Source organism: Gambusia affinis, linkage group LG13 (genome assembly GCF_019740435.1).
Source record: "Gambusia affinis linkage group LG13, SWU_Gaff_1.0, whole genome shotgun sequence".
Lineage (NCBI taxonomy): Eukaryota > Metazoa > Chordata > Actinopteri > Cyprinodontiformes > Poeciliidae > Gambusia > Gambusia affinis.
This window is the reverse complement of record NC_057880.1, coordinates 5,384,028-5,397,015: the sequence shown is the minus strand read 5'-3', so window position 1 is coordinate 5,397,015 and position 12,988 is coordinate 5,384,028. Positions and strand designations below refer to the sequence as shown.

The 12,988-nt window shown below is 38.6% G+C and overlaps 1 protein-coding gene across 10 annotated transcripts in view; it reads right to left on the bottom strand.

Annotated features, from left to right (window-relative positions):
- LOC122842434 (mitogen-activated protein kinase kinase kinase kinase 3-like) overlaps positions 1 to 12,988 on the bottom strand; it is a 52,638-nt gene that overhangs the window by 8,390 nt on the left and 31,260 nt on the right. For 3 of the 10 annotated variants that reach the window (XM_044136287.1, XM_044136288.1, XM_044136289.1), the window contains 11 exons: positions 11,096 to 11,170; positions 5,782 to 5,833; positions 5,325 to 5,694; positions 2,709 to 2,815; positions 2,550 to 2,591; positions 1,507 to 1,591; positions 1,317 to 1,396; positions 999 to 1,059; positions 751 to 868; positions 487 to 545; positions 197 to 300 (listed from right to left, as the gene is read on the bottom strand). In XM_044136287.1, the coding sequence (XP_043992222.1) occupies positions 197 to 300; positions 487 to 545; positions 751 to 868; positions 999 to 1,059; positions 1,317 to 1,396; positions 1,507 to 1,591; positions 2,550 to 2,591; positions 2,709 to 2,815; positions 5,325 to 5,694; positions 5,782 to 5,833; positions 11,096 to 11,170 (1,153 nt within the window). The remainder of the gene's footprint in view (positions 1 to 196; positions 301 to 486; positions 546 to 750; positions 869 to 998; positions 1,060 to 1,316; positions 1,397 to 1,506; positions 1,592 to 2,549; positions 2,592 to 2,708; positions 2,816 to 5,324; positions 5,695 to 5,781; positions 5,834 to 11,095; positions 11,171 to 12,988) is intronic. The other 7 variants (XM_044136292.1, XM_044136294.1, XM_044136296.1 and 4 more) reach the window with 3 other exon arrangements.

Sequence of the window (12,988 nt, the reverse complement as noted above, 5' to 3'; positions counted from 1 at the left end):
ACCTAGAAGTTGTTGTTTGCAGTTCAGAAGCTGTACTGTGCTATGAAGATCATAATCAGGGTAGTTCCCCCCGCCCCATCTTATATATTTACAAAATGTGTTTGTGTTTTATGTGAATAAGTCAAGTAAATTATGTTTTGCTTATCTATAAGACAAAGAAAGAGCTCGACATAATGTAGAGCAGTTTGGGGCTGACCTTGATGAGCATGAACTTCTGCATGGACTCCACCCACTCCAGCAGCATGACACTGGACTGGAAGGCTCCACACAGGTATTTATGGCCGGTGTACGGGTTCCGGACTAGCGGGAAATGACACACATCATCACTCACATGTCTTCTTTACAACCTTTGGTTTGATGTTACCATTTCCTGAATATTTGGAAACTTAATAAATTAAAAATTTCATTATGATTCTTTTTTTTTTTTTTTTTTTTTTAAATATTGTACACTAGAGTTGTAAAATGAACGGTTTGACAGATGCTTACCCACACAACACTTTTGGCATCCTTTAGTGTCTGGAATCTTATTGGAAACGGCAAACTTCCTACAAATAGGCACAAGCAGACATTACTCACCAAAACAGGCTTATTAACCTGAGGCAAATGTACAAAAACTTTCTTCTAAATTGGCTGCGTTTGTTGTTGTTATTTAACTTATTTAACTTCAAGTCAACAAGTCAATAAAATGGCTAAAAAGAAAATGGAGACAGTAAATAATTAACAGGTTGGACTTCCTGACTGTGACGTTACCTTGGGATAATCTTATCAGGGAGTTTGTGTGTGGGAATGGCTACTGGTAGCTTCTGCAGCTGTCTGGCCTGTTCAAAGAGTCCAGACAGACTGTGGGAGTACAGCTGGGAGGCTTTTCCTGCAGTGCGACATTATTCATTACACACACCGGGTCATTTTAGAGGGAGAAATCTGAAAAATTGAACGTGGAATGCGAAACGGATACGACATTAGTCGTCTGTTAAATATAAATGAGCTTCTTAACTCACCAGATATAGAAAGAAGACAACTGTTCATGACATACAACCATGTACACCTCCGAGGGAAGAGCTACAAACAAACAAAAATACTTCATTTATAGCAATAACTACAGGAAAATAATTGGTTAAGTAACAATGTTCTAGTTGGGGTAGTTTTACAATTGCTTGTGTTTCTCTACTCAGCAAGAATTCGACTCATGCATAATCATAAATGTTGAATTTTTTTTGGTACTTTTTCCTCCACTTATTGGTCACATAAAATCCCAGTTAAGCACATAGATGAATACTTAAGAAATGGTGTTTTGCATTTATCATGTTGTGTCTGACCTGCTCCATCGTCGTCTCATGAAGCTCATTAAGGTTTAACGTGTAGATTCCCTCCTCAGCTCCGAATATCAAATACTGATCTGAAGCCCAGAAACAGAAAAAAAAAAAAAACGCTTAGATTTGACAAACTAAAGTAAAAGGAGAAAGAGATTTATTGCTCTGAACCCAGATGGGTTTTCCTTTTGGTTACCTCTAGTGTCGGGGTTGATCCAGGACGTGGCACAGTGGATCTTCAGAGGACAGCCATTGAACACCTTGGAGAAACAGGCGCCCATCTGTAAACAGGAAACACGACCTATAACTTTATTCTTTACTGGCCTGACCTTCTTCTGTTGTCATTGTAATCCATCTTTTATCCATTCATTCACTATAAGTATAGAAGTTCGCCAGGAGTTTACGGAAGATGTTTCTAGAGAGGGATGCCATTAAATACCAAATCTATAAAAAATGTGAGATAAATGCAGTGAAAATATTGAATAAATAAATATTGAATTTCAAGGTACCAATAACATTTCTATATGTAATTTTCTTGGCACTAGGTGGAAAACACCTAGTGTACTTTTTCACATATATAAAAATCCCTCAGAAGAAAATGGATTTGTCTTCTTTTAGCTGAAGTTTTATGGCTTTCTGCATTATACAGCTGGAAAAAATTAAATAAAATGGTGGTTTATTTAATAAAAATAAAAAAATATATATTTTTTAAAATATATATATATTTTTTTACATTTTTTAAAATTTAAACATTATCCTGTTTAAAATTTTACATTTTTAAATTTAACATTTAAAAATGTTAAATTTCCTGTAGTAGGAGCGACATATTAAATATTACATGCCTTTTTTTAAGAGGTCATGCAACACTTGTTGTTTTATTTAGCTGGACTTGGGGAAAATGGCTCTTTTGATGGTAAAGGTTATAGACTCCTGGTCTAGAAATACCAACATTTTTTAATTTTCTAGCATATATCCAGACATGGAAAATATTAATATTAAATTTCATCCTTTTCCAGACTGCGTTTTGTTCTTCAGACTGTTACGTATGCAATTATTGTTATGATCTTTGTTTGACTGCTTGGAAAACAGTACAGTCCATCCATTTTCTTAAAAGACAAACTACTAAAAACCAATAAAACTAACTGTTATATTGGTTCCACAAAATGATTTTACTTGCTTGGAAAACCCTGAATTGTGGGTATTCTGTCCATTGTGATCACAAAAGACACGGAAACTTACATGGACTTTAGGTGTTGGAGGAAGACCGTTACTGATGGGCTTCTAAGGCACAGATAAGGAAAGAAACTTTTAGCAGTGTGCTTATTTCAACAAACAGTTCAATACAAAAATATTTGTGTTTAATATCCAATCTGGAACTCCAGTAGAACGTTCACTTACGGGAACATCCTTCTTGTCTTTCCGTACGGGGACGCTAGGGGGCATGGTGGACTGCCTCTCTCCAGGACTTTCCCTCTCACCGTTATGGGGAGAGTTCAGTCCATTACCTAAAACAACAACACCAGCGACACGGCGGCTGAGTGGGTGTGCGGCTGAGAGGTTTCAGAGATATTTATTGGTTATAATGCAAACAATTTAACCTGAGGTGCTGGAGACAGAGAGGAATTATACAGGCAAAACAACTCGGGAGCAGAGAGTGGGGAGGAGACTAGCAGGAAGAATACAGAGTCAAATATAATGCATGAGCAATGAAGGGTGTGAATGCGCCAACTGCTTACCGCTTAGACAGCAGCTGACAAAACAACCTCTGCGCACACAAGACGATGCATTAGAAGCTGCATTACAAGCTGCACCAGTGGCATGAAAAGACAAAAGACCTCTGATCCGCCGAGTGGGTGTGGTTCAAGTGTTGTCAGCACTGCGTTAACGGGGCGGAAATAAATCAGCAAGGGCGAGCGGAGCGACTGAGGCTAACGTCAAAAAATTCTGAATCCTATCCGCAGCACTTGTTTGTGAAGTTATTTCTGTTGCGACAATGTGCTGCTCAGACACAGACAGACCTCCAGAAAACAGTGATTATCTCCTCCTCTGCTGTTCTTCTGGAAAGTCATTTTTGGAACGTTTGGAAAGTTTGTGTGAAATGAGTCCAATATCTCGATGGTGAGAAGGAATCCGCGAGTCGTGACCAAACCCTTGTTTTTACCCGGTCCTGTCAGCCCGGCAACCCCATCCACAGACACAGAAAGCCACACAATCGTGCTTAAGGAAGAAAACACAAGGAAGGTTTGACCTGTCAGAGGAAATCACGGTGCCATGTAAAAGTATTTATGGCCCCTTGACAGTTTTTAATATTGCCACATACTTGACAAAGGTTTCAACAACTCAAATTTAAGACTTTTTAAGACAACAACAAATGAAATATAAGACTTTCATCATGACAGAAAAGTCCAAAAGCAACTGTGTATTTTTTATTATAGTGCCAAGTTTTTTTGCATAGAATGTACATATCGTAAGGGTTGGTCAATGAAAAAACAAATGTTGTCCAGCCAACTTACTAACCAATGATAGACGCAAAATAGCTATCTCGCTAGCAAGGGTATATTAGCAGTTAGTTAACGGTAGCCTAAACTGAGTCAGAACATAATAAGGATGTCTGAGTGCGACTCAAGCTGACAGAAACGTCAGGGGGAAGCTTCTGTCCTACCAGAAAAACAAACTACATAGATTAAATAGTTCTGCCACAACAAAATTAACGGATTTAAGATATTTCAAGGCCCTAATTTCAGTTGAAGTTAAGACTTTGTAAGGATGTGCGATTTTGTTGAGATTTTATCTGACAGCGCAACACAAAGTGATGCAAACAAAGAAGAATAAAAATCTTTAAAAAAAGAAAAAAGTGAATTTGTGTTCAATCTTCTCCAGTGAAAGCTTTGTAGAACAATCTTCAGCTGACATTCAGCCTCAAAGACTTCTGAGGTTTACTTTGACTGGCTTAATTTTTTTGCCCATTTGTTGCGAAATAGCTCATGCTCAGTCAGACTGGATGGTGAGTATCAGTGAATATTCATTCTAAAGCGCTGCCAAAAATTTCTTGAGGGATTTAGGTGAGTATCTTTTGATCCAAACCACTCTATTGCAGTTAGAGTGGGGTCACTGTCCTGTTGGGCAATGAATCTTCACACCAATTTTAGGTCTTTTGCCGTCTCTAAGTACCCAAAAAATTAAATTCTGGTCTTATTTCATCAGTTCTTCCAAGAGTTTCCTCTTTCTGCTGTACATGGTTTGTGGCAAACGGGGCTCCAGTAACTTTTGAGGTTCTGATGTGAAACAATTAAAGGCAAACACACCGCAAGGCGCAGGAAACAAAGAAGAAAAAACAACCGGCGCTCAAGACAACCAACATGATCGAACAACTAAAATAGCATTTTGCTGACTATGTCAAACTAAGCAAATTTGTGAGAATAAACATGTTTTTCAGATTTGATACTAGCAATACTTTTTATGCTGGAAGAAAGCATTAAGCATTCTGATTCTGACTCTGACAGCCTGGGGCTAAAACACACCATATAGGAGAAACATCTCAGACATGCATCACAACAAACCCTTCTGAAATTCAGACCCTGGATATTGCTCTGCAAACTATTTTCTCTCCTTATTTTGCTGTAAAATATGAGCATCAACTGAATTCTTAGTTTCATCATCTGATCATCTGACTGATTATTGAACTGTGACTTCTTCCTCCTAGAGAGCGAGGGAAAGCGGTAGTAGCTTTTGACTTACTGGATTAAAAAACAAAAAAGGAAAAATAATTAGACTTCAGAAAAGACAAACAGTAATACGGAGCAGGAGCTGATGAAGAGAAGGAACTTTAAAGAAAAGGATAAAGTAAAACTTAAAAAGCGTTGCTGTTAATGGGCTCATGGAACAGATACATCAGTTAGTCTACAAGAACAAGAACTGGCTAATGGGAGACCACAAAAAAAAACAAACAAAAAAAAACTGAAGGGAACAATAGGGTCTGTGGACACTACCCATCTACCAATCAGCTGCTCTTACTCTCTTCCTTTTCCTGCTCCTCTTTCACCTCCTTCAGCACCTCCCACGCCTCCTCCAGCTCCTCCTCTGTGTGAGGCGTGTGGAGCCACTCCCAGAAATGCCTAAAGCTCCCATCATCATCATCCTCTGGGGCAGTGCTTTCCACGTCTTTGCGCTGCGGGCTGTCGTTACCTAGGCTGCTGCGGCGGTGGGGTGGCAGCTTCGGGGGCGGGGGTCGCGGGGGGACGCTGGTGGACGCCTTGGCGGGGCTCGGCGTCTCTGTGGCCAGGCACCGTTTGATGGTTCCCCCTCCGGCGTCGTCGTCATTGTGCGATTGGCCATCATCGTTTTTGTGTTGAGGCTGGTGCTGGGAGGAGCTGAGAGACTTAGGCTGGGAGCAAATAAAGAGAAGTTGGATTTTCTTTTCTTCTCCTATATATTCAGTTACAAACGGATTGAAAATTACAAGTGCTCCTACCTTCGGAGGGAGTGGGGGTGGCTCCTTTGGCCTCTTGATAGTGCTTGATTTGCTGGGGAATGAAAAGATGGCTTTTTAGTACAAGCAACACTGACTGAAAACCATATTTGTGAGAATTAGTAGTGAGAGATTTTCTTTTTTTTTTTTTTTTAAAAAAAAGGTTCACTGCATTGGTCATAAAGGGCAATTTAAACCTGCTCCCTATTTCTACACATTGTGGTTTAATTTCTATAGCCATAGAATACAATTAGCCAAAAGTATTTGGCTAATTTTAGTATTTAGTCTGCATCACATTTTGACCATGTAACTCAGGTGCACCGATTGCAGATTTTTAGACAATGATAGATCACTAAGTAGCCCAGTATTGGCTGATGACAATGTATTTTATATTTTATTTTTGGTCTGAAAAGTTGCTAAGTTGAAACACCGGGATGACTACTGTTAACTGAGCACCTGGAAAAGCGACCAGCTGGAAGTGCGCTCAGCCAGCCCTCTGTCACTGCAGAGCAATGGAGGATGTTTCTTGATGCATACTTTGAGGTATCACATCAGAATAGGGGGATGAAAACAGCAAACTTCCTCAGTCTCACAAAAAAAAAAAAAAAAAGTTTTTTATGCTTGCTTAAGGTGGTTTTTGGCTTTTCTGAAGAACAGTAAATGTGCTCTGAGGAAGAACCCTCTCCATTCTTCTTAGATATGTAGTAAAAAAACCCAAAACCCTCTATATCTTGCTTAATTACAGCCATATGTAGCATCAATATCTGACAGAATTACGTTGTGTAGCCTAGTTGATTCACCCCAAACCAGTAGATGGAAACATGGCTAAATTATTATTTTTTGCAACATTATAGACGTTCACTCAAAATTTGCACAATTGCATGGAAACAAGCTATAGATAAGATCTGTTTCACATGTAGCAATTTATCGGTGCACCCCTTTCTCTGCTTGCCTTTGCTTTTGTTGCTATTTTTATTGTTTCTAGTATAAATTTTTTATTCTTAGAATCTAGGTGACGTGTCGTAGAATCTGTGACTTTACTGAAAAAGTGTAGCAAAACTTGGTGCCTTCAAAATGTTTGACTTGTAGAGGTGAAGTACCGACAAGAAAGAAAAAAAGACGTTCACAAAGAACACAAGTAAGGAAACAAAAGGAGGACATGAAAGGATGGAAAGATATAGCAAAGAAAAGGGAAGGAAGAAAACCATTTTTAGACAATGAGATATTGTTCCATGCACTTATTTTAGACTGAAATCAAAGTCCATAATTTTCAAGACTTTTAAAGGTGCATAACTATGTTTTGTGGCTTAAAGACCTTTTAATTTAAAGAGCCATATGGTTTTTCCTGGCTCTATGGAGCGTAGAGCTACACTTCCTTAAAAGCTAATACTGTTTCAAACTAGAATTAGCAAGCTATGAGAGTCCTGTCTGTTGCAGGCTGGCTACCCGATGAGGCAGATAAATAAAGTAGTCAGTTGTTAAAATAATTGTTGCTTTTCTGCCTTAAATAAAAAATAACTAGCTCACGTTAAGCATTTTTATTTTTAACATCAGTGTTAATATTGTGATACATAACAAACTGCGACACTTTTACTCGTTGCTATCATACAGTGAGACTCATGACAGGCCATGCCGAAAAGAGACACGTGTTAATGAATAATGAGCGACACAGAAGGCCAGAAATCATCATTGAAGGTATCAGTGAATGAAATGAAAAAAAAAATACACAAGACAGGAAACAAACAAACAAACAAAATGCCGTTATCACACGAAAACTGCTGAGATGTTTTACACGTACAAACACGTTTGGTATTGAATATTTCAGGAGCTGCTCCTCCGAGATCTACTGACGTGTTTACAGAGCTCAAAGCCGAAACAACTGGAGTGCAACACACGGTCAATTGAGACAGGTCCAAGAAGCTCCTAGAGTAACAAACGCATTAGGAGTCATTTACTCCCACATGTGTGAAAACACGACAACTCTGATGCAGTTGCACTTTATAAACCTCCATCGCTCAGTTAATCTGCTTTGATCAGCAGAATCTGATGGAGACAATATGTTGACGATGGCGCACGGCAACTTGTTCTGTATTTCAACCAGCGAAAGTATTTGGATGGGGTCAGCTAGCATGAGGATAACAGCCGGCACACATTTTATGCATGTGCTCATATAAAGGAGAGGGGCATCAGCTCAAGTACTCCTGCCAATAACATTGTGTTCTCGCTCTACAAATGATGCACTTAGTATGTTTAACCCTTTTGGGTGGAGCTACTGCTGCCCAAATATACTTTGTTTTCATGCTATGGATGCTACTACTGAGTCAGATTCTCCTTTTCTTTTTGATTTTTTTGTTTTATTTTGTTTAGTTGTGTTTCTTCCATAAATGAAACCACCAAAGTAGCTCCTACTGCCAGTTACTTTTACCCATTCTTTAACATAAAAAGTGCAAGCCTGGTTCTGCTGCTAATTGGCATAATGGTTGACTTCAGTGTCTTGGAATGCAGGTAACTAAATTTGAATCTGTCCATATAGATGGCCTGACCTGACCACATATTTCTGATTCTTTTGTGAAGAAAATTGAACCAAATGGAAGTTGAATGCTGTGCAGTTGCATCCCACGCCCCATTTGTTCAATTCAAACCAAAAATACTTGATGTTGCACAGTAACATGTCCAACACGCCACCGTCAGTTGTTGGAGAGGACTCTGTTAATCCACCTCATTTCCTTTCGCTGCTCCTCTTTAAATCTCTATGCATGGGTAGAGAGCTGGGCAGGAAAAAGATTCTGGGATATGATATCTGCCTATTACAATTGATGAAAGAGATTCCTCTTCCACTCGCTGTTCTTTCGTCCTGCTCTGCATCCATAAACCCTCTTTTCCCAACTCCTCCAGGATTAGAGATCATAGTTTAGGTGTAATTTGAACTTTTGAGATGCTTATCTGCCGCCTCCAGTAATGAAAACAACACCTTGTCGCCTTGGTTACACGTCACAAATATCCGAAAGTAAAGATATTATGAGCAAACGTCTTTCCAGTTGCACAGCATCCAAAACCAGAGGGGATAATTTTCCAAACATGCAATATCTTACCCTCCTGCCCCCCTAAAAAAAAAAATGAGCAGAGGTCTTTAAAAAGACAAATCAGAGCCAACATGCCCCACCATGAACACAGCAATTCAATGACTCCAGCTTCATGTTCTTCATGTCCTTTGTATTTTTCAGCTCACTGTGTGAGTGCTTTGTTACCACCTAAAATCCAACAACGTGCAAAAGGCAAAGTATCCATTTCTAAACATGGTGGACAATATTGTTGACAAGGAACACTTTGGCCTGCCACAGTACTTTGGGTCTGACGCAAAAATAGAAGATCTACTTTAGTTTTTTTTTTTTACTGTAGGAGGAGGAGGAGACAGACGTTAGTTTGAGTAAACACACACACAGACGGAGCAAGGAGTCACACAGATGGTGATGCAAGCAAGAAGAAAACTTTGCAAGGACCATCTATGAAAGAAATGAAACTGAACTAATGTCTGATGTTTCTTTGAGTGAAACTTTAATGCTACTACAGAAATTACAGTGACTTTGCAAAATAAAATAAAAAAGTGATTCTGTGAAACTTACTGCCACAAACTTCAGTGAATTTTATTGGGATTCTAGGTTACAACAAATAAAAAAGGGGGGAAAATAAAGCAGAACTGCAAAATAGAAGAGAATATATTTGTGGTTTTCAACATTTAGTTGAAAAATTTGCATTTCTATTCAGCTGACCTGATTCAATGGTGAGTAGAAAAACCTTTCAGTGCAATTACACTCGCAAGTCTTTTGGGGTTTGTCTCTGCCAGCTTTTTACATTCAACAGATTGTGAAAAAGAGTATTTTCTCTTGCTATTCTTCGATAAAATGTCAACAGCTGACCTCTGCACACTGAACCTCTTGGTTCCTCTGAAAAAAGCTTTCTCCTTGCTAATCATTTAAGGAGAAAATTCATGTCTTGGTAGGTTTACATTTGTGTTTTTGTCTTTACATTGTCAGAATAGATGAAGGATTGAACAGCGTTCTGTGTTTGGGATATTGATTTATACCCCAACACCAGCGGTAGGTATCGGCTAAAATGTTAGCTGCGCTAACGCTAAATCGCTAATCATTAGTTCTCCTAATGCTTAAGCATTACATCAACACAGTATTTAGTGGAAGTTAATGCTACACAGCTGGTTTTAGCGATGTTGCTACCTACCGTGTAGTAATGACAACATGAACTGTAACAAATCTCCCTCAACAGAATCAAATTTATTATTAAGGAAGTAATTTTTTATATTTTTTTTGGAACAGACATTTGACTCAGGGTTTCAGTTTTATAGTTGTAGAGTGTTGCTAATTTTGCCTAACTGACCACAGTAGGGTGTCAGTCACAATACCCACAATACAACAGTCAATTTTACGGAGAAAAAAAAAAACGCAAGTGATTTGCTGAATCTCATCACGGGCGAACAATGTGAGAAGTACCTGTTTTAGGTTTGCTGTTATACAATAATATCTTTTCTTCAGTTATATATAGAACTACGTAGAAGCTACTCAAAGAAAATAAAATAAATTAGCTCTCAACTTTAGCATTAGCTAAATGTGCCCTCCACCGTTTTAAATGTCTCTGCAACCTTCACCCAGACCCATTTGTTGGGTGTCTTGGTCTTCATTGTGCTTTTCATTCAGTAATAATCTCTAACAAACTGCCCAGGTTCTCACAGAGCAACTTTATATTGAGGTTTAGATACAAACAGGTGGACTTTATTCACTAATTTATACTGGGTACATTTTTTTGGACGTAATACAAAATGGCCTGAATACAAGTGCTTTCATATTTTTATTTGTAAAACAGTTTAAAACCATACATAATACGTTTTCTATTTCACAATTATGCATTATCACACTGTTCTTTTACATAAGGTCCAATTAAAATGCAATGAAATTTGTGCTTGTTATGATAAAATGTCGAAAACCCTGACGAGATGAATATCTGTTTTTAAAACATACTTCTGATTCAGTGCATTAGAGGCCTTCACAGTAACTGTTAGTAGCTTTAAAACTTCACATCAGACAGCAGATGCAGTGTGAAGAAAACACACACACACACACACACACACAGGTGGCATGATGGTGGTTCGTGCTGCATGGAGACGCGTGGATGAAACTGTGGAGAAGACGAGAAGCCTTCCTCCTCGCTTCTCTCTCAAACTCATCTTTTAGCATTTGCGAGGAGAAAAAGATGTGGAGACAAGGAGAGAAAGGCTTCCAGTTTCTGAGACTGAGCGGGAACTTACTGAGTGTGAGTTTCATCATCATCTGCACCATCATCATCCTCATCCTCATCATCCCCTAAGTGTGCAACATGGCCCCTGGGAGAGGAGGGTGGGGGAACAAAAAGGGGAGTAGATTTTGTTGCAGTGGGGGAGAGAAGTAATGGGGGCAAGATCAAGCAAATAGGGATGAGAGATGACAACAGGAGGAGGAGGAGGAGGAGGAAGGGAAGAGGGGGAGGGAGAGCTGAGTAAAGCTCGGTTCACACACTACCTCTAAGATCTAAACTCAGGGCAGATCTGAAGGATTCCAGTCCAGCAGAATAACACACAAGTCCCTCGGGTTTAACGGCAACATTTCTCACTCTGCTGCGCTGATTGAAACTAAACACTTCTCCACTAAATACTTTCTGTGGCTTCATTGTTATTACTGGAGATAACTGATCCCATACAGACCCAGACAAATTCACTGGCACCCCAGGTAAAGATAAAAAAAAAAAAAAAAAAGAAAACATATGATAAAGTAAATAAAACTTCCACAGCATATAGCAGAATCTCACACTGAACAACTTCTGTGTTGATTTGGCAAAACGTTATGGATCATTAGACCTAATGACGTCTTTTCTGTTTATCAGCAAATGCTATTATTTTAAAGGGACAGTATTATGGGTTTTCCAGGCACATAGTGCCATTTTATAGCACAATCAAGCAGTTAAGGTAACTTCAGTTGTTCCAAAAATGCTACAAATATTAAATATGACAGAAGAGATTTTACTCTGTAATTTAACGCCTTGAAATTGGGCCTCTCTCTCTTCAAAGAAAATCCTGCTATTTCTGAAACTCCAACTTCGGAAAGGCGCCCCTCTAGTAACTCTTCCAACGTTTCACTGAGAAGCAGCTAGTCTGAAGGAGTCTGTGAGGCAGAAGCTCAGAAGCTAGCCTGGAGCGTTGTAGCCTAAAAGCTTAAGCGTAGCGTTAATCTGACCAAACCCAGAGGATCAACTTAGAGTCTTTTTTTAATATTTACATTTGTTTTGGTAAGGCAAAAAAAAAAAAACTTTTTGCCTGTGGTATCTTCCTCAAACTGGTTGCTATGGTGATAGCATCTAATGGTCATCAACACTTTATTGATGGAAAAAAAGTTCTGAAATGTAAGTCATAAACTTACCTAGAAATTATTTTAAACTTGAATAGGATGGTAAAAATAAAAATATTACTTCAGTAAATACTACAATTACAATTTCATGCCTGGAAAGGGGTGTCATTAATTGTGTGAACAGTAATCTACTTAAAAAACAGATTCACTTTATTTTTACCCACTCAATAGAAGCACCCACATTTTATTTTCCTGTGAAAAGTTGTTGTAGCAGTAAAAGAAGAAAATAGTTCATATTTTAAACCCATCTTCTACCAGGGGTGCCAACATCTTTGTCCACATCTGAATGTTCTCAAACAACGTTTGCTGTTCAACCAGAAGTATTTGTCACGTCTTCTTTTTACTAAACTCTCCAGCACCGGTACACTTCTAACTGACCCGGAGCTACACTGTCAATAAATCTGGGAACAAAAGAACAGCTTAACATTTAGAAAGTCATTTAAGCTTCAGTTAAAATGTAACTGTAATAGCCATCAATCATCAAAGTCAACAGTCTTGATATGTAACCAGTTATTATGTCTGCATGAAGGACTTCTAGTCTTTCCTGCTTAAATATGCAGGCAAGTGTGAATATTACTATCTACTTTGAGCAGTTCTACATAATACAAAGTGAGATCACTCATTTATTTATCGAGCCTCAAAGTAGAAAACTGCATTTCTAAAAATGTAATAATAATAATTTAAAAAAAGCTAATATTTCAAAGGGACTGTTTTCTCCCGCAGCTCACAAAATCTCAGAATATCAGAAAGCACATGGACAA